Raw genomic sequence first — 23848 nt, 5'->3', positions numbered from 1 at the left:
TTTTAGTCTTTGGGTCTGCTTTCCAAACTAGATACTTCCTCAGATCCCTGGACACTCTGGACACCGGCTCATGACAAAGAATGGGGACTAGGACAGGCAGATTGCAAGGCCAGCTGTATAGGGGAAGAGATACAACTCAACTGGCAGCTGATAAGAATTCCATTGTACCAGCATCTTTAGATCTTTCTTCTTGGACCAGTCATATTTCCCAGATGTCTTCAAGTCTCATGCCTGGAAGTCTCTGGAATATGCACACAGGATGAGGAATGGTGGTTGTCTCCATTTATCTTTATGTGTAGTCACCCAATCCCATTTGCCCCTACACCCCCTGTCAAGCCTAGCTTCCTCCTTCTGGCTGCCCAGTGGCATTGTGGGAGGGACACAGGCACCTGAGAACTTTCCAAACAAGCTTCCATGTCAGCAGCCTCTATGTTCCACTCTGACCCTCAGCCTAGCCAAATAGGACACTCAGTGCCTCTGGAAGGTTCTACAGCTAAATCCGGCTGGGCTTTCAGTTTGGCACCCATGGACCAGGCAGTCAATTGAGGCTCCTCCCTTAATTCCCACTTTCCGGAAGGTTCTGCAGCCTCTGTATTTTTACTGGGATTTTGAAAAGGATCAACAGGAGTTCCCATCATGGTACAGCGGAAATGAATCCGACTAGGAACCATAAGGTTGCAGGTTTGATCCCTGGCCTTGCTCAGTGGGTTAAGGATCTGGCGTTGTTGTGAGCTGTGGTGTAGGTCACAGAAACGGCTCGGATCTGGCATTGCTGTGACTGTGGTATAGGCCAGTGGCTACAGCTCCAATTAGACCCCTAACCTGGGAACCTCCATATGCCACGGTGCAGCCCTCAAAAGACAAAAAAAAAAAAAAGAAAGAAAGAAAGAAAAGGATCAACATAAGATGATGCATTTAGTTTGCCATAAGCCTTGTTTTTTAACATACTTCATGTTTATCCACATAACAGGAGCACAGTTTCAAAGGTTAAATACCTGTCCAGCCACCAGGAAAACAGCATTCCTTGTGTTCCCCCACCCCCAACTCCCGTTCTTGGAGCTGCTAGTGCTTTCTTTGGGTGTCTAGTTATAACCTCACTTTCCTAAGTGGAATCATGCTCCATTGGTGGTGGTTAATATATACAAACCAGTGGGGCAGATGGGCTTGGGACAGAGGTTGGTGAGGGAGCCTCTCTTCTCAGGTGACAGGGGAGGGACCTGAAGCAAAGTGAAAGGCCTGAGTTGGGTCATGTGTGCCCCCGGGCAGCCACCTGAGCCCCAGGGCCTATCACTTAGGCCCTTGGCTTTCACCCTGGGGAGGGAAATGGCTTCTTGTTTTTGTTTTGTTTTGTTTTTGTTTTTGTTTTGGGCTGTACCCAAAGCATGTGGAGGTTCCCAGGCTAGGGGTCAAATCGGAGCTGCAGTTGCCGGCCTGCACCGCAGCCACAGCAATGCGGGATCCAAGCCACTTCTGTGACCTACACCACAGTTCCAGGCAATGCTGGATCCTCAACCGGCGTTGAGGCCAGGAATTGAAGCCACATCCTCAGGGATACTAGTCGAATTCATTTCCTTTGTGCCACAGTGGGAACTCCTACACCTTATCTTTTTCTTTTTCTTTTGGCTGCACTAGTAGCACATGGAGGTTCCTGAGCCAGGGATCAAACCTATACCATAGCAGCAACTGGAGCCACTGCAGTGACAGCCCCAGACACTTAGCCCACTGCCCCAAAAGGGAACACTTTATCTTTTTTATTCTTAGTATACAGTTTACACATGCTGAAAGATCACATAATTTACATTTTGAAAAAGAACAACAAGCTCAAAGTGGAGTCACTTATGTTAAGGCCCATGTCACCAAACCAAGGCTTAATTACAGTTTGAGCTCTCCCAGTAATAGACTTTGAAACCAGTCAATCAGAAATGGCCTGATCAGCACTAGTGAGGTCATCTACCTGAGATACTCTGCCATCCCCTGAAGGACAGTGACCTTGCCACAGCCAGTCTGCTTTCTGCTAGTATAACTTCCTTGTTTCTGCTTCCTTCTGCCTTATAAAGTCTTTCATTTTATACAACTCATCAGGAATTCCTTTCTATCCGTTAGATTGCATACAGCCCGATTCATGAATCATTGATCTTTAAAATTTACTCAGCTGGGAATTCCTATTGTGGCTCAGCAGGTTAAGAACCTAACTAGTATCCATGAGGATGCAGGTTCAATCCCTGGCCTCACTCAGTGGGTTAAGGATCCAGCATTGCCACAAGCTATGGTATAGGTTGCTGATAACGCTTGGATGTGGTGTTGCTGTGGCTGTGGCAGAGGCCGGCAGCTGCAGCTTCAATTCAAACCCTAGCCCAGGAACTTCCACATGCCATGGGTGCAGCTCTGAAAAAAAAAAAAAAAAAAATTCTGTCAGCTGGATTTGGTTTAAAAACGTGTAGGTTAGAATACACACACACATGCACACACATCAGTTTCCCACTAGGTGGCCACAGCTACAGGAAAATGCCAGAGTCAGTGATGGCCTCACTTGCTCCTTCCCTGGGTCACCATGGACTCAATGATGGGCCCATTGGCTGTGTGTGACCTTGATATGAAAGTGCTCTTGTGGTGCAGCAGGTTAAGGATTAAGGAACCAGTGTTATCACTGCAGTGGTTTAGGCCACTCCTGTGGCCTGGGAATTTCCATATGCTGCAAGCACTGCTAAAATGAATAAATAAATAAAAGAGCAGCCCCCCTATACCAGTGGAAGAGGTCTGTAGCCACCATGGCCTCCTGCCCTGCATCATAGGCTCACCAACTTCAACTTCCCTTGCCAGGTGTTTCTCTCACTTCTCACTCTTTGTACATTTCTTCTCACCCCCTTTTCTTCTCTCCTCCCTTCTTCCTCCCAGGCCTTTGCTATGCTCACCCTCCATCATCCCCATCACTCAACACTGAAGTCCCAATCCCCCACCTCTGTGCACTCAGGTGACCCGAGAGCCTGTGGGAAGCTGCCTCCAAAACCATTTGAACCTTTTTTTTTTTTTGTCTTTTGTCTTTTTAGGGCCACTTATGGAGCTTCCCAGGCTAGGGGTGGAATTGGAGCTGTAGCTCCCAGCCTAAGCCACAGCCACAGCCTCAGCAACATGGGATCTGAGCCACATCTGTGACCTACACCACGGCTCACAGCAATGCTGGATCCTTAACCCACTGAGCAGGACCAGGGATCCAACCCACATTCTCATGAATGCTAATCAGGTTTGTTAACCACTGAGCCACGACGGGGAACTCCTGAATCCTTTTTGTAAAAAGCAGCTTGCTCCTTTATTTGTTTAGAAGAGTGTCTCCCTCCCCCAACCCTTACCACCCTGCAAACTGGGCACATGCAATCTGGGAACAATAGCTGGCCACGGGACCCTCTGCTGCTGGGCCTGGGGAGTCAGTTTTGAGGCAGAAGCTCGAGGTCCAAGGGGGGTGGGGTACAGAATCAGGCACTGCGGTGAAGGGGACTGGCACAGCTAGCACAGCAGAGACTCCCAGGGCCGCCTTGCACCTGGGGACACTGAGGGGGCGGCCCATGTCCCGCTGGCCCAGGACCAGAGCTTGGGACCTCAGGAGTATCTGCAGACGGCTAGGAGCCCGCCAGGTGCTGGTGGAAGTATAGGCCAAAGAGGCTGGAGAGCAGTTGGCAGGCGGCGATCCACCAGATGAGGAAGGCGAGGACGCCACGGAGGAAGAGGGGCGTGAGCAGGCTGCCCAGGGCCCCAGCGATCAGGGCAGCAGTTTGCTGGGCCTCGTCCTCCTCCGGGCCAACCGGGCCATCGCGGGCTGAGGATGGGGTAGGAGACAGCGAGGGGACCGGGCCCAGACCCCAGGAGTAGCCACCTGCGAGAGGGAGGGAGTAATGCGTGGAGGTTCAGGCCGCAGAGACCCTCACCTGTACTGATCCTCACCCGCCTGCCCCAGGCCCCGCCCCCGCCCTTCGAGCCCCACCCAAGGCTCCGCCCCCGCCCAGGCAGGTTCTTCTCACCCAGCGTCTTGAGCAGCAGCGTGCAGTTGAGGGTGAGGATGAGCGGCGTCAAGTACTGCAGGCTCACAACCGTCACGTAGCAGTACACCCGCACCACCTGGTGGGCAGGTAGCAGTGGCTGCAGCCAGGGACCTCCGGAGTCCGGGTGACCCCACCCCCGAGGGACCGGGAGCCCAGGATTCCCTCCTCCCTGCCCGGGTGCCGCCGGTACCCGCCGCTGGATCTCGCGGGCCTCGATGCGGCCAGCCTCCCGCCGCAGCTGCTCCACGCGCGACTTGGCCAGGCACAGGTAGGCCTGCAGGTGGGGCCGGGTCACTGCTAGCCGCAGCAAGCACAGTGCCACCAGCACCCAGAGGCGCAGCGAGTCAAAAGCCGAGTCCGACAGCCTGTGCCGAGAGGAGCCAGGGGGCTAGTGAGGTCGCTCTCCGCCTCAGGATCCTCCCCCAGGACGCACGGCTCCTCCCTTAGCCTCAGAGACTGGAGTACCCCGGGGGGGACCCCAACTGCCCTGCCTCCCAGCGCCACCCCGTACGCACAGAGAAACGGTAGTGCTCCCAAAGGGTGCCTGGTGCAGGAAGTCCCGCGCAATGGGCTTGGTCCAGAACCACAGGACGAACAGGGGGGACAGGAAGCTGGTGTGCAGGAGGAGCCTGGGGGCAAGGGTGCAGAGAGCGTGGGCTTGGGTACCCTCCATCCCCCCAGCCCCTCCCTCTAGGCTCCCTAACCCCTCACCCACCCGATGCCCCACGTAACTGCAGCATGGGCCGGTCTTCTGACATGGTGAGCGCATCATGGTGGGTCTGGGCCAGACGCAGGCCTGGGAAGGTGAGGAAGGCGCCCAGCACGGAGCCTACCGCCGCCAGCCCCACCCGGATGACCAGCTTGACCAGCGGGAGACTGGAGAAAAGAGAAAGGTCAGGGGGTCCCTTTGGCAGGTCAGCATCATGCCTGCAAGTAGCAGCCTGCCTTGTCCCCCCTCCTTTCTCAGGACTCACGCCCAGTCCCAGTCTTGTGTCTTCAGTAGTGGCTCCAAGTTCTGGGTCATACTGTCCAGGCCTGGGAAAAACAAAGAAAGGATGGTGTCCGGTAGACCCCTGGGGCCTCAGAGCCCACTCTGTCCACACCCCGCCCAAGACAGCCTTTTGCTCCCCAGGTAGGAATGTACTAGCTTCAGCCAGGCCCTGTGACAAGGATGAGGACAATTTTGTTGTCCAATTATGTGCAGCTCAGGAGAATGTGCTAGGCAGACACCATTGACTGGACTGGGGGACATGGGGGTGGAGGGCACTGAGTCTGAGCTTCCTGGAAGCTGGAGGATTCCAGGAGAAAACTAAAGTCCTAGAAACAATTCTTAGTTCAGGCCCCCAAATTTTCCACGGAGTAAAAGCAAATAAATTTGAGCTCACAGCCAAAATCACCAAACACACAAGGAGACAAATCACCATAAAGGCGAGTCAACAGAAAGAAGAAAAAAAAAGTGTAGATCCCAAGGATTTCAGAAATCAGCATTATCAAATTCTGTGTGAAATGACTGAGGCAAATAAAAGTAGAATCACAGATCAGGTGACATGAGACTACCTCAGATGACCAGATGGATTTGCAAAGGAATCAATTAAGTCCTTTTGAAGGGAAAATATAATTATGGAAGTGATAGATTGTTAAAAAGCATATTAGAAACAGCCAAAGGAGGAACTAATGAATTGGATCTGAAGAAATCACTAGGGTTCCAACTCAGAAAAATAAGATGGTGGGAAATATGAAGGGAGATTAAGAAATAAGGAAGATGGAGTTCCCGTCATGGCACAGCTGGAAGGAATCCGACTAGGAACCATGAGGTTGCTGGTTTGATCCCTGGCCTCGCTCAGTGGGTTAAGGATCTGGTGTTGCCATGAGCTGTGGTGTAGGTTGCAGATGTGGCTTGGATCCCGAGTTGCTGTGGCTGTGGTGTAGGCCAGCAGCAACAGTTCCAATTAGACCCCTAGCCTGGGAACCTCCATATGCTGCAGTTGCGGCCCTGAAAAGACAAAAAAAAAAAAAAAAAAGAAAAGAAAGGAAGACAAAAAATAAACTAAAAAAAAAAAAGAAAAGAAATAAGGAGGATAGCATAGAAAGTCCATTATAAGTCAAAGCCCCAAAGGAAGAGAAGAAAAAGAATGAAAGAGAAGAGATATTGGAAGAGAATGATTGAGAAGTCTGCAGAATGGATGATACACACCGAATATATAAAACCAGATAAATACAAAGAAAACCATACCTAGACACACTGTGGTGAAACTGCAGAATACCAAAAACTAAGAGATCACAAAGCAGTCAGAAGTTATAACAGATCACCTAAAACAGAGGACAACTGAGCTGGCAGCCACTGTCAACAGCAACAACAGAAAAGGAACAAATACAAAGTGAAAATGTAAAATAGTAAAAACAAGGCAAATATGTCAGAAATCATAATAAATGTAAGTGGATTAAACTTTGCAATTAAATGATACAGACTGTCAAGTCAATTGAAAATATCTGTATATGTGTTGTTTAAAGTAGACATACCTCAACATGAGGTCACTAGAAGGGTAAAAGTAAAGGGATGTTGAAATAAATAAATATATATGTATATATAACAAATGCTAATCAAAAGAAAGGTAATGTTGTATTTTTCTTTTTTCTTTCTTTCTTTCTTTTTTTTTTTTGGTCTTTTGTCTTTTCAGGGCTGCACCCGAGGCATGCGGAGGTTCCCAGGCTAGGGGTCTAATCGGAGCTACAGCCGGCATATGCCACAGCCACAGCAATGCCAGATCTGAGCTGCGTCTGCAACCTATACCACAGCTCACGGCAATGCCAGATCCTTAACCCACTGAGCGAGGCCAGGGATCAAACCCCCAACCTCATGGTTCCTAGTCGGATTTGTTTCTGCTGCACCATGACGGGAACTCCATATTTTCCTTTTTTTTAACAGCCACACCTGCAGCATATGGAAGCTCCCGGGCTAGGGGTCGAATCAGAGCTGCAACTGAGGCCTATGCCACAGCCATGGCAACATCCAATCCAAGCCACATCTGCTGGCAGCTTGTAGCAATGCTGAATCCTTAACCCACTGAGTGAGGCCAGGGATCGAACTCCAAGTTCTCATGGAGACTATGTTGAGTCCTTAACCCACTGAGCCACAATGGGAACTCCCAGGCTAAGGATCAAACCCGAGTCACAGCAATGACCCAAGCTGTTGCAATGATGACACCAGATCCTTAACCTGCTGCACCACAAGAAAATTCCTGTATATTTGAAAGTTGCTAAGAGAGTAGATGTTAAAAGTTCTTATCGCAAGAAAAAAAAATTGTAACTATGCTGTAATGGATGTTAACTAGACTTATTGTGAGCATTTTCCAATATACACAAATATTGAATCATTATGTTATACACTTGAATCTAGTAATGTTATATGTCAATTATATCTCAAATTTTTTAAAATGGCCGCACCCCATGCCACATGGAAGTTCCTGGGCCAGGTATTGAATCCATATGCCACAGCAATGCCAGATCGTTTAACCCACTGCAGTGGACCAGGCATCAAACCTGTACCTCCACAGAGATCCAAGCCACTACAGATTCTTAACGCATTGTGACATAGTGGGAACTTCAATTATATCTCAGTTTTAAAAAGAAAGGTCGCAGACGCGACTTGGCTCTGGCGTTGCTGTGGCTGTAGTGTAGGCCAGCAACTATAGCTCCAATTCTACCCCTAGCCTGGGAACCTCCATATGCCGCAGGAGCGGCCCAAAGAAATAGCAAAAAGACAATAAATAAATAAATAAATAAATAAATAAAAAGAAAGGAGGTTGGGCATTCCATGTTGCTGTGAGCTGTGATGTAGGACAGGTGCAGATGCGGCTTGGATCCTGCAATGCTGTGGCTGTGGTGTAGGCCAGCAGCTATAGCTCCCATTTGACCCCTAGCATAGGAACTTCCATATGCTGTGGGCATGGCCCTTAAAAAAAAAAAAAAAAAAAAAAGGGCAAAAAAATGTTTTTTAATTAAAATAAAAAAAGAAGTGAGTTCCAGTTGTGGCTCAGCAGGTGAAGAACTAGTATCTATGAGCATTTGGGATTGAAAAGAAAAAAGGAGGAACAGAGTTCCTGCTGTGGCACAATGGGATCAGCAGCATTTGTGCAGCACAAGGATGCAGGTTCGATCCCTGGTCCAACACAGTGGGTTAAAAGCTCCAATGTTGCCACTGTTGAATAGGCATAGGTTGCAACTGCAGCTCAGATCTGATCCTGGCCCAGGAATTCCATATGCTGTAAAGTGGCCAAAAAAGAAAAAAAAAAAATTAAAAAGGAAGGAAGGAACTGGAAAGATGATATTAATACCAAACTAAACTAAGATGGAAGCATTATTAGACTCAAAAAGGGTCAATACATTATGAAAAAATGGCTGATCTGCCAGGAAGATGTAACAATTTTAAACTTGTAAAACACCTTGTCATTTAGCCTTAAAATATATAAAGAAAACACTGACAGAACTACCTGGAGAAATTAGGACTTCCACCAACCCAGAGGGATATGTTGGGGAAAAAAAGTTAGAAAAGATGGAGATTTGAATTTATTGGACACATAGAGGCAGGGAATATATGTTAATCAAGAATATGTGGGGGTTGGGAGTTTCCATCGTGGCACAGCAGAAACAAATCTGACTAGGAACCTTGAGGTTTTGGGTTTTATCCCTGGCCTCCCTCAGCGGGTTAAGGATCTGGTGTTGCCATGAGCTGTGGTGTAGGTCGCAGATGCAGCTCAGATCCTGCGTTGCTGTGGCTGTGGTGTAGGCTGGCAGCGGTAGCTACAATTGGACCCCCAGACTGGGAACCTCCATATGCAGCAGATGCGGCCCTAAAAAGCCAAAAAAAAAAAAGAACCCGGCTAGTATCCATGAGGATGCAAGTTTGGTCCCTGGCCTCTCTCAGTGAGTTAAAGGATCTGACATTGCCATGACTGCAGTGTAGGCCAGCAGCTACAGCTCTGATTTGACCCCAAACCTGGGAACTTCCATAGGCCACGGGTGCAGACATTTAAAAAAAAAAAAAAAAAGTAGAGAAAGTCAAAAGAAAAATGGGAAACTAAGAAAAAATATTTACAACACCTATCATACACAAAAGCTAAATTCCTTAATATATAAAGAACTCCTGCAAATCAGTAAGATGGTCAATAACCTAGTAGAAAACTGAGCAAAAGAACAAAACTTTTCCAGAAAGGAAATAGAAATGGCTCTTTAACATATGAAAAGATGCCGAACCTCACTTATATTTTCATTCATCACATTACTCAAGATGAAAAAGTCTGAAGAAATACATTGGAGAAGATGTTTATACATATCTTCCTGAAGGGCAATTCTGCAACATTATTAAAATGTACTTTCTTGCACAGAGTCACAGACACAAGTCTGTTCTTGTACAACACTGTATAACAACATGGTTTGGTGTAACAACATTTAATAGCAGAAAGACTTAAGTCCATAAATTGGGGCCTGGTTAAATAATAACAAAAAAAATCCATAAAGTGAAATATTGTATAGCTGTTACAAAATGTAGTATCAAGTTACTGTTACTATGTTACTGTAACATACTGTTACTGTATATAGTAGCATATAGGGACAACCTCCAATATTTTTTTAAATTGAAGTATGGTTAATTTACAGTGTTGTGTTAGTTTCAGGTATACAGCAAAGTGATCCAGTTACACACACACAAACACATATGTTCTTTTTCAGATTCTTTTCCATTACATGTTATTACAAGATATTGAATATAGTTCCCTGTGCTATACAGTAGGTCCTTGTTGTTTATCAATTTTATTTATTTTATTCATTTTATTTTTTGTGCTTTTTAGGGCTGCACCCATGGCATATGGAGGTTCCCAGGCTAGGGGTCCAATCGAGCTATAGCTGCTGGCCTACACCACAGCCATAGCAACATCAGATCTGAGCCGCATCTATGACCTACACCACAGCTCACAGCAATGCCAGATCCTTAACCCACTGAGTGAGGCCAGGGATTTAACATGCAACCTCATGGTTCCTAGTTGGATTCGTTTCTGCTGTGCCATGATGGGAGCTCCTATCAATTTTATACACAGTAATGTGTATATGTTAATCCCAAACTTCTAATTTATCTCTCCCCCACCCCTGCCACCCCCTTTGGTAACCATAAGTTTGTTTTCTATGTCTGTGAGTATTTCTGTTTTGTAAATAAGTTCATTTATATCATTTATTTAGATCTACTTATATCACATATAAGTGATATCACATACTTGTCTTTCTCCGACTTACTTCACTTACTATAATAATAATATTAATTATTATTATTATTATTATTTTGGCTTGTTAGGGCCACACTCATGACATATGGAGGTTCCCAGTCTAGGGGTCTAATTGGAACTGTAACTGCCAGCCTAAGCCAGAGCCACAGCAATGCCAGATCCAAGCCATGTCTGCAACCTACACCACAGCTCGCAGCAACACCAGATCCGTGACCCACTGAGCGAGGCCAAGAATGGAACCCACAACCTCATGGTTCCTAGTCGGATTTGTTTCTGCTGCACCATGACGGGAACTCCAATATTAATTATTTTTAAGGGAAAAAGCAGAATGTAGAGCCATGTACACTACTATTTTATGTGAATATGGGAATCTGGTGCCCTAGGTTTCCTTTGCAAAGGACAACCAGTGTGGAAGGGTGATTTTCACTCTATAACCTCCTGTACTTTATGAATTTTATACCGTTTATCTATTTCCTTCCCCCATTTTTTCTTTCTTTTCTTTTTAAGGCACACCTGCAGCATAAGGAAGTTCCCAGGCGAGGGGTTGAATCGGAGATGCAGCTGCCAGCCTATACCACAGCCACAGCAACGCAGGATCTGAGCTGCATTTCCAGACCTTCCCCACAGCCTGTGGCAATGCTGGATCCTTAACCCACTGAGTGAGACCAGGGATCGGACCCAGATACTAGTCAGGGGCTTAACCCTCTGAGCTACAAAGGGAACTCCTCCCCCCAATTTTTAGAATAAATAAATAGTAAGTCACTGTGGCCACTGGGTAGAGGACAGATTGGAGGGGAACAGAAGTGCCCAGGTGAAGTTACAGCCACAGGCATCTATCAGAGACAGTGAGACAGGATATCCTCTTGTCCTCAAAGCCCAAAGGGGCATCTAGGGTAGCAAGCACCTGTGGAGACTGTTCAGGCCCCCAGGGGTCCCTTCCTTCACCAACTGCGTGCAGGTGGAAAAGCCACTTAAACCCCACCTTTGTCAGTTCACACAAGGGAGTGATGGAGGTGGCGCCCCCAGGCCCCAGACTGCACATACCTGGCTCCAGGCCCAGCTCGAGTGTCTCCTCCCGCACCACCTGCACCAGCATGGCCAGGAGCAGGAACAGAAAGGCGAAGGTGAGGCAGACAGAGCGCTCGCCTCCCTCCTCTGCACTGAAGTACAGCCGGGTCACCGTCAGGAACACCTTGCTGCGGGCAGGGCTAAGGAGGCCTCCAGTGCCTGTGGTGGCCCTTCCCCCATTCAGGGTCCCCCAAACTCCAGAGCACGGATGTGGAAGTTCAGGATTGAAGTCCCAGGGAGCAGGAGAGTGATCAAGAAGAGCCCCTGGGCAAGCCCAGGACACAAGGCTCACTGCTGTTGGACCTGTGTCAGTGGCATGTGGGCGGGCCTGAGCCAGCCCTTCCACTTGGCTTCATCACACGGCCTGCGGTCAGTTAGGAATGGCCACTAACACTGTCTCTTCAGGTCAAGCCCCCCTGACCCACTGAGCCTCCCGCCTGCATTCATAGCTCATAAGTTTCCCATTCCTCTGAGAGGCTATCAGAGATAACAAGGCTATAGCTCCAATCTACCAATCTGAGTCTCTGAAAAAGACTCCTGGCGCTTTCAGGAATCAGTGTGGGCTCCAAGATGGGCTTCCCCTTCCACAAGGACATTTTGTCTGACTTGGGTCCTCAAAGTCAATTTTGCCTCTGCTATCTCTGTACAGCTTAATAAAAAATTGCAGAGGGGGAGTCCCTTGCTAGTCCCTCCATCTGTGCTGGCCTGCTAACTTGCTTTGATCTGGAGAATGGACAGGGATGGAGCAGGCAAAGCCTCAGGAGACCGATAGCATCCCTTTTCCTTCCTGGCCACTGTGGCAAGGAAGCTTGCTCTAGCCTGCTGGAAGGCAGGCCCATGTGGAGCAGAGATGAGGCAACCCAGATGAGCCCAGCCCAGGAAAACAAAAGAGCAACTGCTTGACCCCCATGGAGTTTTGGGGGAGTTGATGGCACAGCAGTTGATAACTGATACACCAATTTAGGGGAGACAAGGAACCTCGGGTCCAGCTTCCACATGCCACTGCCTCCCCTACCTGGGGAGCCCGGAGGGAGGATACATAGAGAAGGCGATGGTGAGCAGGCACCAGAACACTGCGATGTTGGTCTCCTTGGCCGGGCCCAGCATGTAGTAGTAGGCCTCTGTAAAGAGGTACACGCCACCCGAGTACACCGCAAAGTCCACAAACCACTGGTACTCCAGGAAGAAGCGCAGGACTGCAGGGAGCATGTAGCTCAGTCCCCAGCTTAGCCTGCTTGGGATGCTCCTCCCACCAACCCCACCAGGATGTGGGTCAAGGGAGAGGAGTTGGGGACCCAGCTGGGTTGTTACCAAGGGCATCAACAGCTGTGAGGGGGCAGGTCTCCAGCTGGAATGGGGTGTCTCGAGGCACAGATAACGGCTTCTCCTCACTGTAGCCATTGGCCCATCTGGGGAGAAGGGGGGACATGTCAGAGCAGCATCCTCTGTTCTTCCCTCCCCAGTGAGCCACGATAGCCCTCCCCAGCCTGGGAGGCTCTACAGTGTCACCTTCAGAGCACAGGAGGAGCTGGCCTAGAAGGTACCTTCTCCCCCAGCCTGGGCGTTCTCTGCAGGCCCAGATATGGCCACCATCCACCCACGGGGCTGACTTCCAAAAAGCGTTAGATGCCAACCAATGAGTGACAGTGACCATCTCCTCAGCCTGGGGCATCCCTGATTTTTCTATGCACAGAGCAGCACCTGGAAGTGGGCAGGGCAGTCCCTGTGCCCTCATGGCCTCCCAAGGAAGGGAGCCCCTCACCTGAGCCTGGGGGTTCACTCACCGCTCCTTCCTGCCTCTGGGTCTCTGCTTCCCTGCCAGGGCCCGAAGTTCTTCCTCGGAAGGGTGCTTGTATCGGAAGAGACTGAGGACAGAGACAGGCAGTCAGGGAAACTTGGGGAAGGGGGAGAATCAAAGCAGTGAACCTCAAAACTTGGAACTGTAGTCAGTGGGAAGCCTGGCCCCAAAAAGCCTGGGGACAGGATGGGTAAAGACCATGGAAGGCCAGGGAGGTGGCCGGGGGTTGGTTAGGGATGTGTCACAAGGGTCCTAGACACCAGAATCTGCTGGCTAACTCTCTAGGTGGAACTGGTGTGTGCATTGTCCTGGAGAGAGAATTCACAATTTCCACCAGACTCTCAGAAAGGGTCTGAGACCCAAACTGGGACCAAAAGAGTTTCGGGAAACAAATCTACAGCCAGAGTAGGAAGAGGCACAGGAGTGGGGGAAGCAGCTGCTCTTCTGAGTGTGGAGATCATCTCGGCGCTGTTACAATCTGTCAAAATCGATCCAACTGTGTACTTCAAATATTTGCAGATTACTGTTTTACTGATTATATTTCAATAAAGTTGTTTTTTTAAAAAAAAAACAAAACTTCCCAGCCAGGGCGTGAGGTGAGGCTTCGGAAACCCAGGGAGGGCGGGGCTCTTGGGGCTCCTCCCACTATTCAGGAAGGAGGTGTGGCTCACCTGCCATTGCAGAGCAGCCAGCGCGCGAAGGAGCAGTGTGGGGCCAGCCTGTGCATGAGGGTGGCGGTAAGCAGCGTCACCACCAGCTGCACTCCAAGGACCGCCTGCAGGGGAGGAGACGTGAAGGGCAGTGCCGGCCAGAGGGTCACAAGCTCAAGCCGGCCGTCGGAACCCCGGCTATTTATAGAGACGCTGGGGCCAGGTGGGGGAGGGAGGCCCTCCCTGGCTCCTGCTGCAGCTTGGGGAGTGGTTCTGGGGTGGGCTCAGACCCAACCCTGGGAGCCCCAGCAAAGCGCGGGTCCCCACCACCTGGCTGGGCTGTAGGGTGGAGGGGAGCATACGTTGGAGCAGAGACTGGGGCTCACTTTCTGCCTCTGCTGAGGATTTAAAGTATTAAACTCCCCAAGCCTCAGTTTCTTCATCTGGAATGAGGGGATCCTATTTTGCTTCATGTCCTCTCAAGACCACCTTCTGCACCTACCAGAAGCAGGGCACTCTTACCCCACTGTCCCACCCACGCACCAACAATGTCTCAAGTGAGCTTCCAGCTTCAGCAGTCACCCTGGTGCTCCGACCCCCAAGTCTTTCTCATTTTAATTACCTTTGATAATTTAAATCACCCTCTCTCCCTCTCCCTTCCTCTATAATCAACCAATGAGGAAAGCTGTCTCTGGCCACTACCTGTTTCAGGACAAAGACTTACATATTTGAGTGGTACGACTTTTTAAAATCAGGAATTCTTTTTCTTTGCTTTTGCTTTTTAGGGTCACACTGGCAGCATACGGAAGTTGCCAGGCTAGGGGTCAAATTGGAGCAGCAGCTGCCAGCCTACCCACAGCCACAGCAACACAGGATCCCAACGACCTACGCCTATTCCGAAGCTCAAGGCAACATCCGTCCTCAACTCACTGAATGGGGCCAGGGATTGAACTTACATCCTCATGAATACTAGTCGGGTTCGTTACCGCTGAGCCACAACAACTCCCCCATGTGCTTATTTTAAAACATTTTAGAGGAGTTCCCGTCGTGGCACAGTGGTTAACGAATCCGACTAGGAACCATGAGGTTGCAGGTTCCATCCCTGGCCTTGCTCAGTGGGTTAAGGATCCGGCGTTGCCATGAGCTGTGGTGTAGGTCGCAGACATGGCTCGGATCCCATGTTGCTGTGGCTCTGGTGTAGGCCAGCAGCTACAGCTCCGATTAGACCCCTAGCCTGGGAACCTCCATATGCCACGGGAGCGGCCCTAGAAAAGACAAAAAACAAAAAACAAACAAACAAAACCAAAAACGTTTTAGAAGAAATGTTTGTCAAAATCAGTCTGAAACTTAAGCTGGGTTTTCCTGCTTAAATGCAGTAAATATCGATTTGCTATCAGTAATTACATAATATTAAGCGCTCAAGAGGGCTGTCTGCTAGTATTGTGGCATTATAATTAACAACTAAAATGAAATAAAGATTACATTAATATTAAAACTAATTATTAAGATTATCCTTTAATCAGTCAAAAATAAGCTAACTTTAATAGGAAAAGCTTGGAGTTCCCCGGTATGGCTCCGTAGTTATGAACCCGACCATGAGGATGCGGGTTCAATCCCTGGCCCTGCTCAGTGGGTTACAGATCCAGCGTTGTCCTGAGCTTTGGTGTAGATCGCAGATGCAGCTTGGACCCGTGTTGCTGTGGCTGTGGTGTAGGTCAGCAGTTGCAGCTCTGATTCAACCCCTAGCCTGGGAACTTCCAAATGTGCAGATGCCGCCCTAAAAAAAAAAAAAGAAAAGAAAAGAAAAAAAAAGAAAAGCTCTAGGGCTCTCAGGCCTAGCGCTGTAATTCAGAATGACTGCTGAGAAATCAATCTATCGTTAAAATAACTGACTAGAAGGATATTTTCGCTCTGCCTATGACTTGTAAACTGAGAACGGGATCATTTTCCCAGTAAGGAGGCTGGGCTGTCATCTTTCTGGCCTCTACTCAACCTCCCTCCCATCCAAGTGCAGACCGGCTAGCGGCCATTAATGACCAATAGCACTAATGGAGGTTGGGCCCCTCCAAGCCCAGTGGGCGGACCCTCTAAGTGGCCCCGCCCTTCCTCTTAGGACCCCTCCTCTACTCTCCCCTCCCCCGCCCCCGGAAACCCACCAGCTGCTCTCCAGGTGCCTCTCTCTTGTGACAGATGCCGCCCTGGCAGGGTTTTCACCACCGACCCAGCCCAGCACGACTCCAGCCTAACAGCACCTCCAGTTCAGACCTCTCTGCTGAGCTGGAAGACCATGCCTCCTCCAGCCCCTTCCCCGGAGGCCCCAGCACCCACCCATCACTCCCGTGGGCATGACTGTGGGCTCCTCCAGGCAGCCCAGGTCCTTCCCAATCTCATGGTAAATGTCCAACTCCGCTCCTCAGCCCTCAAGGCCCGGCGGACCCAGCTCAGGACCACCCTGCCTCATTGCCCTGCACTCTCCCCCAACCCCCAGCAGCCCCCCTCAGAGGCCCTCCCAGAGCCCCCAGTTCTCCATCACTGACCCCATTACTCTCCGACACCTTCCCAAGGAGGAGACCTATGGTTCAAACTGCGGTCCCAATACCTAGGAGAGGAAGGACGGTAGGAAGGAGAGGGAGAAAAAGGAGGGAGAAGTAGAGGCTCAGAAGGATGGATGTTAGGATGAAGGAGGGAAGGGGGAAGGCAGGCATTCATTCCTCCACCTAGGCTCCAGAGGTCTATCCAGGGCCACCCCCATTAGCCTCCAGTCTTGGGTCCACGCTCTGCAGATCTCCAAAAATCTCTGGAACCTCCCATCAGCCCATGTCCCTTCCCTGCTTAAAGCCCCTTCAATGGACCTATGATCCCAGAATCTTGCCAAGTAACATCAATGTGACTTTCCTCCATTCCGTTTCTGAGAGCCCTTCCTCTCACCTTTCACAGCGTCCGGAACCCAGGCCTGGAACATCATCCATTTTCATCAACCAGTTCCATCAATGCTCTTACTTCAGACCCACCTAAAACATCCCTTCTCTGGGACACCCACCCCCAACACAACCAAGATGAGGCTGCCTTCCCGCCCCTCCAGCCTATCTTTCCCTCTGTCCAGTCCAAACTCGGGGTTGGGGGGGGGAGGTTGGGGGGGGGGGGATGTTCCTCCCTCTTCTGGCACCAGCCCAGCCCACAGGGGCCAGGCTAAGCTTGAAGAATAAACGCAATGGGTTGGACCCAGAACTGCGTGAGACCTGAGGGTTTCAAATGTGCTGTCTCCAATTCTGGAATCCTCACCTACTCTGAAGCCAGAGCCCCTTGTCATGGCCCCCTCCTCTAAGGATTCTCCCTGGTCCTTCTGCACACCTCATACGAGTAGGTATCCCCGATGGACCCTGTCAGCGCGGCCCCCACAGCTCCCACAGGACAACATCCCCAGAGTGGGCCCCAGCAGGACCCAAGATCTCCCTCGAGGGGCTCTGAATGTGTTCAGATCCCCAGTACCTTCCATGGGACGAACCCTCAGCAGAACCAGTCTCCTAGAGGGCCCCCCCAGGGACTTGTCAGAAGCCCAGAATTGCTCAGAGCCTTCAAGTCTCCTTGCACAATCCCCGAACCCTTCATATTCCCGTAGCGAGATCCTGACCCCAAAGAGGGACACATGGCCCTCAGCGCGACCCAGAGTTCCTCAAAGCACTCAACCGCCACAAAAGGTTCCCCGTCTCCTCAATGTCTCCCGGGATCCCCTTGGCGGAATCCCAGGCCCTCAGGGCGCCCCCCACGCTAGGAGATGCCGGCTCACCATGTTGCCGGCGGGAGCGCGGTGCTGGGACCCACGGGCCTGAAGCTCCGAGCTCCTTGCGGAACTCGGCCATTCAGAACACTACTTTGGTATGACAAGCAGCCCATCCAACCAATCATCACGCTTGGAGCCGGGGCAAATCACTAGGGACAAGGAGTCGCTCGCGTTGCATGTCGGAAGTTGTAGTTCGAAGGCGCTCGGTGAGCTTAGGCAGAGGTTGAGTCCAGACTGTCTCTGCAACCCCTGTGTGGCCGCTGTCTCTAAAACTCAATTTCCTCACCTGCACGTATTTAGCAAGTCTGAGGCGAATACACTCATTTACCCATGTACTGCAGAACTCCCTTGATTAAGAACATCTGGTGGCAAAAAAAAAAAAAAAAAAAGAGTTCCAGTTGTGGCTCTGTGGCTTAAGAACCCAGCATAGTGTCCCTGAGGATGGAGCTTTGATCCCTTGCCTCACTCAGTGGGTTTAGGATCCTTGCCCGTTGCCGCAAGCTACCGACAAGTCGCAGCCGTGGCTAGGACTCCACCCTTGCTGTGGCACAGGCCCCCAACTGCAGCAGCTCTGAATAGACCCCCAGCCTGGAAACTTCCATATGCCTCAGGCTCAGCTGTTAAAAAAGAAAAAAGAATTCGGTGGCTCCCACTGAATAGACTCCCAGTTGTTCAAACTGAATTCAGACCCCTCTGCCTGCCTGCAATCTACTGCCAACACTATTACATACAGATAATACAGCTAGCCACCATCTATGCTTTCTCACATCTCCAGTCCTCTGTAAATACCATCTTCCATCTTGGAGTGGCTCCTTTCTCATTGTTTTTCACCTGGCAAAAGCCTTTTTCATTTCCATCAGCCAGAACTCTGGTTTCAAGGGGGAAGAAAAAATCCAACTTAAAAAGTCTCCAGCAAAAGGGAAAATTTTGGCTCATGTAACAGAAAGCTGGAGTTTCCAGGTGGCTCAGAGGTTTAAAGATCTGGCATTGTCACTGCTGTGGCTCTGGTTACTGCTGTGGCTCAGGTTTGATCCCTGGCTTGGGAAACTCTATATGACTTGGGTGCAGTCAATTAAAAAAAAAATTTTTTTTTTTTTTGTCTTTTCTGGGGCTGCTCCTGTGGCATATGGAGGTTCCCAGGCTAGGGGTCTAATGGGAGCTGTAGCCGCCCGCCTACACCAGAACCACAGCAATGCCAGATCTGAGCTGCGTCTACAAGCTATACCACAGCTCATGGCTACGCCGGATCCTTAACCCACTGATCGAGGCCAGGGATCAAACCCACAACCTCATGGTTCCTAGTCGGATTCATTAACCACTAAGCCATGATGGGAACTCCAAATCTGGACATATTATATGCGTTTGACTAAATGTCTGAGGGTCTTTGAGTTCCCACTGTGGCACAGTGGTTAACAAATCCGACTAGGAACCATGAGGTTGCAGGTTCGATCCCTGGCCTTGCTCAGGGGTTAAAGATCCGGCGTTGCCGTGAGCTGTGGTGTGGTATAGGCCAGTGGCTACAGATCCCGATTCAACCCCTAGCCCAGGGACCTCCATATGCCACAGGGACAGCCCTAAAAAAGACAAATAAAATAAAATAAAATAAAATAAAATATGAAAACCTTAAAAAAACACACACACACCAAAGAATGCGTAAAAAAAGAATGTCCAATGGAGAACAGACAACATGAATATCCAGTGTAGAATAGAAGGTGAGAAACAATCAATGTAGAACCAGAACTGAGATGCTGAGCAAAGAATAAAGTATGTGGGACATCGACCAAGAGAAGACTTCGGCATTTGCTGTGCATGAGGTGGGAGCTGTGGATGGTTATGAGCAAGAGAGGGACATAGTCTGGCTTAAATGTTAATGGGTGCCCTCAAATGGCTAGGGGAAAACAGTGGACTGTGGGGATGGGGCGAGAATGGGAAATGGAAGCCACAGAAGACTAGGCAAGAGGAGACTGAAGGTGGGAGATGATGGAGGCCGGACTGGGTGGAGGCTGTGTAGGAAGCAAGGCTGGATAGGACAATGGTTACACTTGGAAGGTGAAGCCATCAGGAGAGTCTAACAGATCAGGCATAGATTGTGAGTGAGACTTCAAGGCCAACTTCAGAGTTTGAGGATAAACACCTGGGCCAGGGGCAGAGTTGCCTTTTCTGCAATGGGGAGGCTGCAGAGGGAAGATGCAGAGCTCCTGGGGTCCAAGTGTGTGTCAGCTCCCATGACTCAAGACATGGGGCTGCTGTGCCACCTGGACTCATAAACCCTACGTCCAGGGGCAAAGTCAGGGTTCGAAGGAGAGCCTTGGGCCTCTCAGAGCCTCAGTGTCTTCATCAATTTAATGGAGACAATCATCCCACCACTCTAATCCGCTGGAGGGAGCACTTGAGTGAGCTCCGCCCTCAGCCTGGCACATAGTGGGCCTGCAGATAATGACCCTACTCTTTTTTTTCTTGGTCCTCTTTTTCTGAAACCCTCCTCCAAACTTCAGTTTCCCTGGGGCCCATCTGGATGATGTAGTCCTGAGGGGCATCTCACCATCCCCATGTAGGTCCTGGGAAATCCCAGTGACCCTCACTACCACTGTCACCCATGCTCTCTCAGGCCAACACACTGAGTCCAGAGGACCAAAGTCACAAAGAGCAAATCTGCAAACAGACACGTACATGTGCTAATAAACAAGACAAAAACACCCACAGAGACAAGGCAATCAACAATATAGGATCTACTCACAGGCCCCATAAAGACTCTCAGACATTTTTTTTTGTCTTTTTGCCTTTTTCCAGTGCCACTTCCTGCGGCATATGGAGGTTCCCAGGCTAGGGGTCTAATTGGAGCTGTAGCCACCGTCCTACACCACAGCCACAGCAATGCCAGATCTGAGCTGCGTCTGTGACCTACACCATGGCTCAGGGCAACGCCAAATCCTTTAACCCACTGAGCAAAACCAGGGATGGAACTTGTGTCCTCATGGATGCTAGTCAGATGCGTTTCCGCTGAGCCACAACGGGAACTCCGCTGGACATTCTTCATTGTCTGTTTTCCACTGGGTGAATCCAAATTCTCTGTTCTATGCTGGGTATTCCATTTTCCCTGATCCTCACTGGCGATCCCATATGTCTGCCTACACCAACGACTCACAATCTCTGACTACACTAAGGTCTACACTCTCACAGTGTTGCATCATCTTTATTTATTTCTCTCAGAAATGCATCTCTCAGCTCTCCAACTTCCACCATTGTGTTTGTACCCAGGCCATGCTGCCTACATTGTTTCCAACCAGGCACCAATCTCCTAGGACACTTGGGACCCCACTGATGGTTACGCTGGCCCTAGTTAATATCCACTATGGTGTCCTGAGAGAGACTGGCAGTAGGTGACTTCCACACAACCCTCCTTTCTTACCCCACCCCACCCCAACCAGGAAAACTAGGGTCTGGACCCAGAGGCCTTTCCAGAACCTGGTAGCATACCCACGGTTCCCTTATGGTCCAAGACACCCCAAGCCATATTTGTATAATCACACACCCATGACATGTGATACAGCCCTTTTTGGTTCCTCAGGCTCAGAGACTGAAAACGTGGGGTGGACTCCCTAGAAGCCAAGATACATTCTATTTATTTGTTTATTTACTTATTTCCCCTTTATTTTAAAATTTTAAGGAGTTCAAAGTCCACAGTGCACCTTTGGGATCCACCTAACGGCAGGTGGTGAGAGTGCAGCCTCCCAGAGATGAAGCAGTAGAAGCATACCTATTGGCCCTCCAGGCTTTGAAAGCAGCCCACATTTTTATGCAACTCTACACTTGGCCTGTGGGCTGGCTTCAGGGACTGGCTCATATTTTTATCCACCATGGGAGTAAGATCTCTCAGAGGCTGAAAAGAGGCCCTCTCTGGCCATGCCTCAGTGTCCCCCAGAGGACTGGCTGCTTTGGCCTCTCTCATCCTCCCAAGTCTCTAGTCTTGTGTCTGGTTGGATGGGGAGCTGTGACTATGACACTGTGGGGGAACACCAGGTGGGCAGTCCATCCACCTCATGTGGATGGCCAGGGTCCTTGTGACCAGAGGAAGGGGCTCCCCAGAAGGGTAACCCAGGTGGGGAAATTTGCATGACCGTGGTGGCCATGGTGCATGCAGTGATGGTGCTGTTGGGGTGGCAGGGGCTGTGTGCTTGGCCAGATCCCCAGAGTCCCCAGAGTCCACTGTCATGGGTTGGGGTGGAGACAGGGTCTCACCCCTCCTCTGAGGGTGGGAAGGGAGAGAAGGGTGCAGGTGGGGAGGATTTCGTATCTGAGTCTAATCGGGTGACAAAGCTCTCCAGCCTAACTGAAACACTCCACAGGGGCCTTCAGTTCACCCCATGCTCTGCATTCTCTGCAGGCTTCCCTGGGCAAGAGGGGGCTGTGAGTTGCCCTTGAGGCCCTCTTCCCTTTATCCCTATATCTGAGCCATCTGCAGGTCCTGGTGGCTGCACCTCTGAACAACATACCCTGGGATGTCCCTCTGCCACCCCCTTGACCTCCTGTTTTTTTTTTTTTTTTTTGCTTTTAAGACTGCACCCGCAGCATATGGAGCTTCCCAGGCTAGGGGGTCAAATCAGTGCTACAGCTGCCAGCCTACACCACAGCCACAGCAAAGCAAGATCTGAGCCCCATTTGTGATCTACACCATAGCTCATTGCAACACTTGATCCTTAACCCGATGAGCGAGACTGGGGATCGAACCTGCAACCTCATGGTTACTAGTCATATTCATAACCTGGTGAGCCAGAATGGGAACTCCCAGGGGGTGATTGATCTTGAAGCCTGTACACATTTTGCTTCTGTCTCCACGTCCAGGTCTCTGTGGGCTAATGGTGGATGGCAAGGCATTGGATTTATTGAAAAAGTGCTGGGGTGACAAGAGGGGACCAAGATCTTGAAATTATTGATCAAGCTGACTCACTTGCCCCCAGCCAAGCTGGACCAATCAGCTTTGGACCATGGTAGAATGATGGGGGTGGGGCGGAGAAAGGGACACAAATCTTATGAATGCTGATACCAACAGCACATGTTTTTTCATATTTCTCTCCAAATTGGTCATTGCACTAAGCAAACCCTTTGTCAGAGCCATTCCTCAGCTTGGGGCAGTGAAGAGGTCTTCCTAGAGGAGGGGACATGGAGCTGGGCCTTGGAGGGTAGGAATTAGTCTAAAAAAGGAGGTCTGTTGGGGGTTGCAGGAGGCAGCCCAGGAGGAAGGACTAGCATGGCCCTGGCTTGGAACAAGTATTTCTAGGGACCTCAAGGCAGGGGACAGAGTAAGTGGGGGCAACTGAGGAGCTTGGGAAGGACAGGGGTCAGAACTGAGCATTATAAAGATCCTACTGAGACCACCTGGGGAATGACTGAAGGGAACAGATGGAGCTCCCTCTGGCCCCCGGACTCCCAAGTCAGCCCTCACACAGGAAAGGTGAAAGTGGAGGGACATTGCACCACCCGGAAGTGAGTGGATAATAAACGCCTGCCCCTGCCTCCCTCTGCTGGAACAAAATTGTTGAGTCAAGAGATCAAGCAAGGGATATGCCCATTGAAAAGCTGGTAGTCCAATATTTATGGTTCCCCACTGCTTCTTTTTTCTTTTTCTTTCTTTTTAAGGCTGCATCTGCGGCATATGGAAGTTCCCATGATAGGGGTGGAATCTGAGCTGCAGCTGGATCTTATGCCACAGCCACAGCAACGCCAGATCCGAGCTGCTTGCAAGACCTACCCTGCAGCTTAGGCAACTCTGGATCCTCAACCCACTGAGCAAGGCCAGCGATCGAACCTCATCCTCACTAACACTATGTTGGGCTGGCGAGCCACAACCAGACCTCCATGGTTCCCGACTGCTTCTTACTGCAAGCAACTGTGACCCAGCCTGAGCTCCACCCAACACCCCCAGGAGTTTTAGAGTAAATAGTACATTCTTGACTCCTGAGGAAGAACCACTCAAGGTTCACCCTCTACGTGGTCGCTAGTGACCCCAGCAAGCTGAGCAGCTGCTACCCAAGGCGTCACCTGCTCGTTGGCGCCTCCTACAGGGCTCCTTCCCTTACTTTCCCCCCTCCCCCCATCCTCATACTGGCATGCCAGACGGGAGTTCACCTTTCACTGTCAGACTCTGGAGTGGGTACCCCAAACCAAGACAAGGCAAGACTGAGGTCTCTGGGGAAGATGGGAGGATCTGGGCAGAGGTGTGGCTCTGAGTACTGACAGTTTCA

At 50.2% G+C, this 23848-nt stretch overlaps 1 protein-coding gene across 4 annotated transcripts; it reads right to left on the bottom strand.

The window, feature by feature from the left end:
- Nucleotides 1-3279: 3279 nt before the first annotated feature.
- TMEM161A (transmembrane protein 161A) lies at nucleotides 3280-17684 on the bottom strand. 4 transcript variants are annotated; one of them, XM_047776466.1, is made up of 13 exons: nucleotides 17613-17678; nucleotides 16363-16424; nucleotides 13847-13950; nucleotides 13162-13242; nucleotides 12689-12786; nucleotides 12417-12573; nucleotides 11354-11505; nucleotides 5009-5069; nucleotides 4767-4910; nucleotides 4550-4663; nucleotides 4225-4399; nucleotides 4014-4110; nucleotides 3280-3868 (listed from the first exon to the last, which is right to left on the bottom strand). In XM_047776466.1, exons 3-13 carry the CDS (start codon nucleotides 13900-13902, stop codon nucleotides 3615-3617), a joined length of 1389 nt encoding a protein of 462 aa, XP_047632422.1. In that variant the 5' UTR covers nucleotides 13903-13950; nucleotides 16363-16424; nucleotides 17613-17678; the 3' UTR covers nucleotides 3280-3614. The 4 variants fall into 4 exon arrangements, with proteins under 4 accessions (XP_047632422.1, XP_047632421.1, XP_047632423.1 ...); XM_047776465.1 differs by lacking the exon at nucleotides 16363-16424 and having other exon boundaries at nucleotides 17613-17684; XM_047776467.1 differs by lacking the exons at nucleotides 16363-16424; nucleotides 17613-17678 and adding an exon at nucleotides 16754-16773.
- Nucleotides 17685-23848: the final 6164 nt, after the last annotated feature.

Source organism: Phacochoerus africanus, chromosome 4 (assembly GCF_016906955.1).
Source record: "Phacochoerus africanus isolate WHEZ1 chromosome 4, ROS_Pafr_v1, whole genome shotgun sequence".
Taxonomy (NCBI): Eukaryota; Metazoa; Chordata; class Mammalia; order Artiodactyla; family Suidae; genus Phacochoerus; species Phacochoerus africanus.
This window is presented reverse-complemented; position numbering and strand designations above follow the sequence as displayed.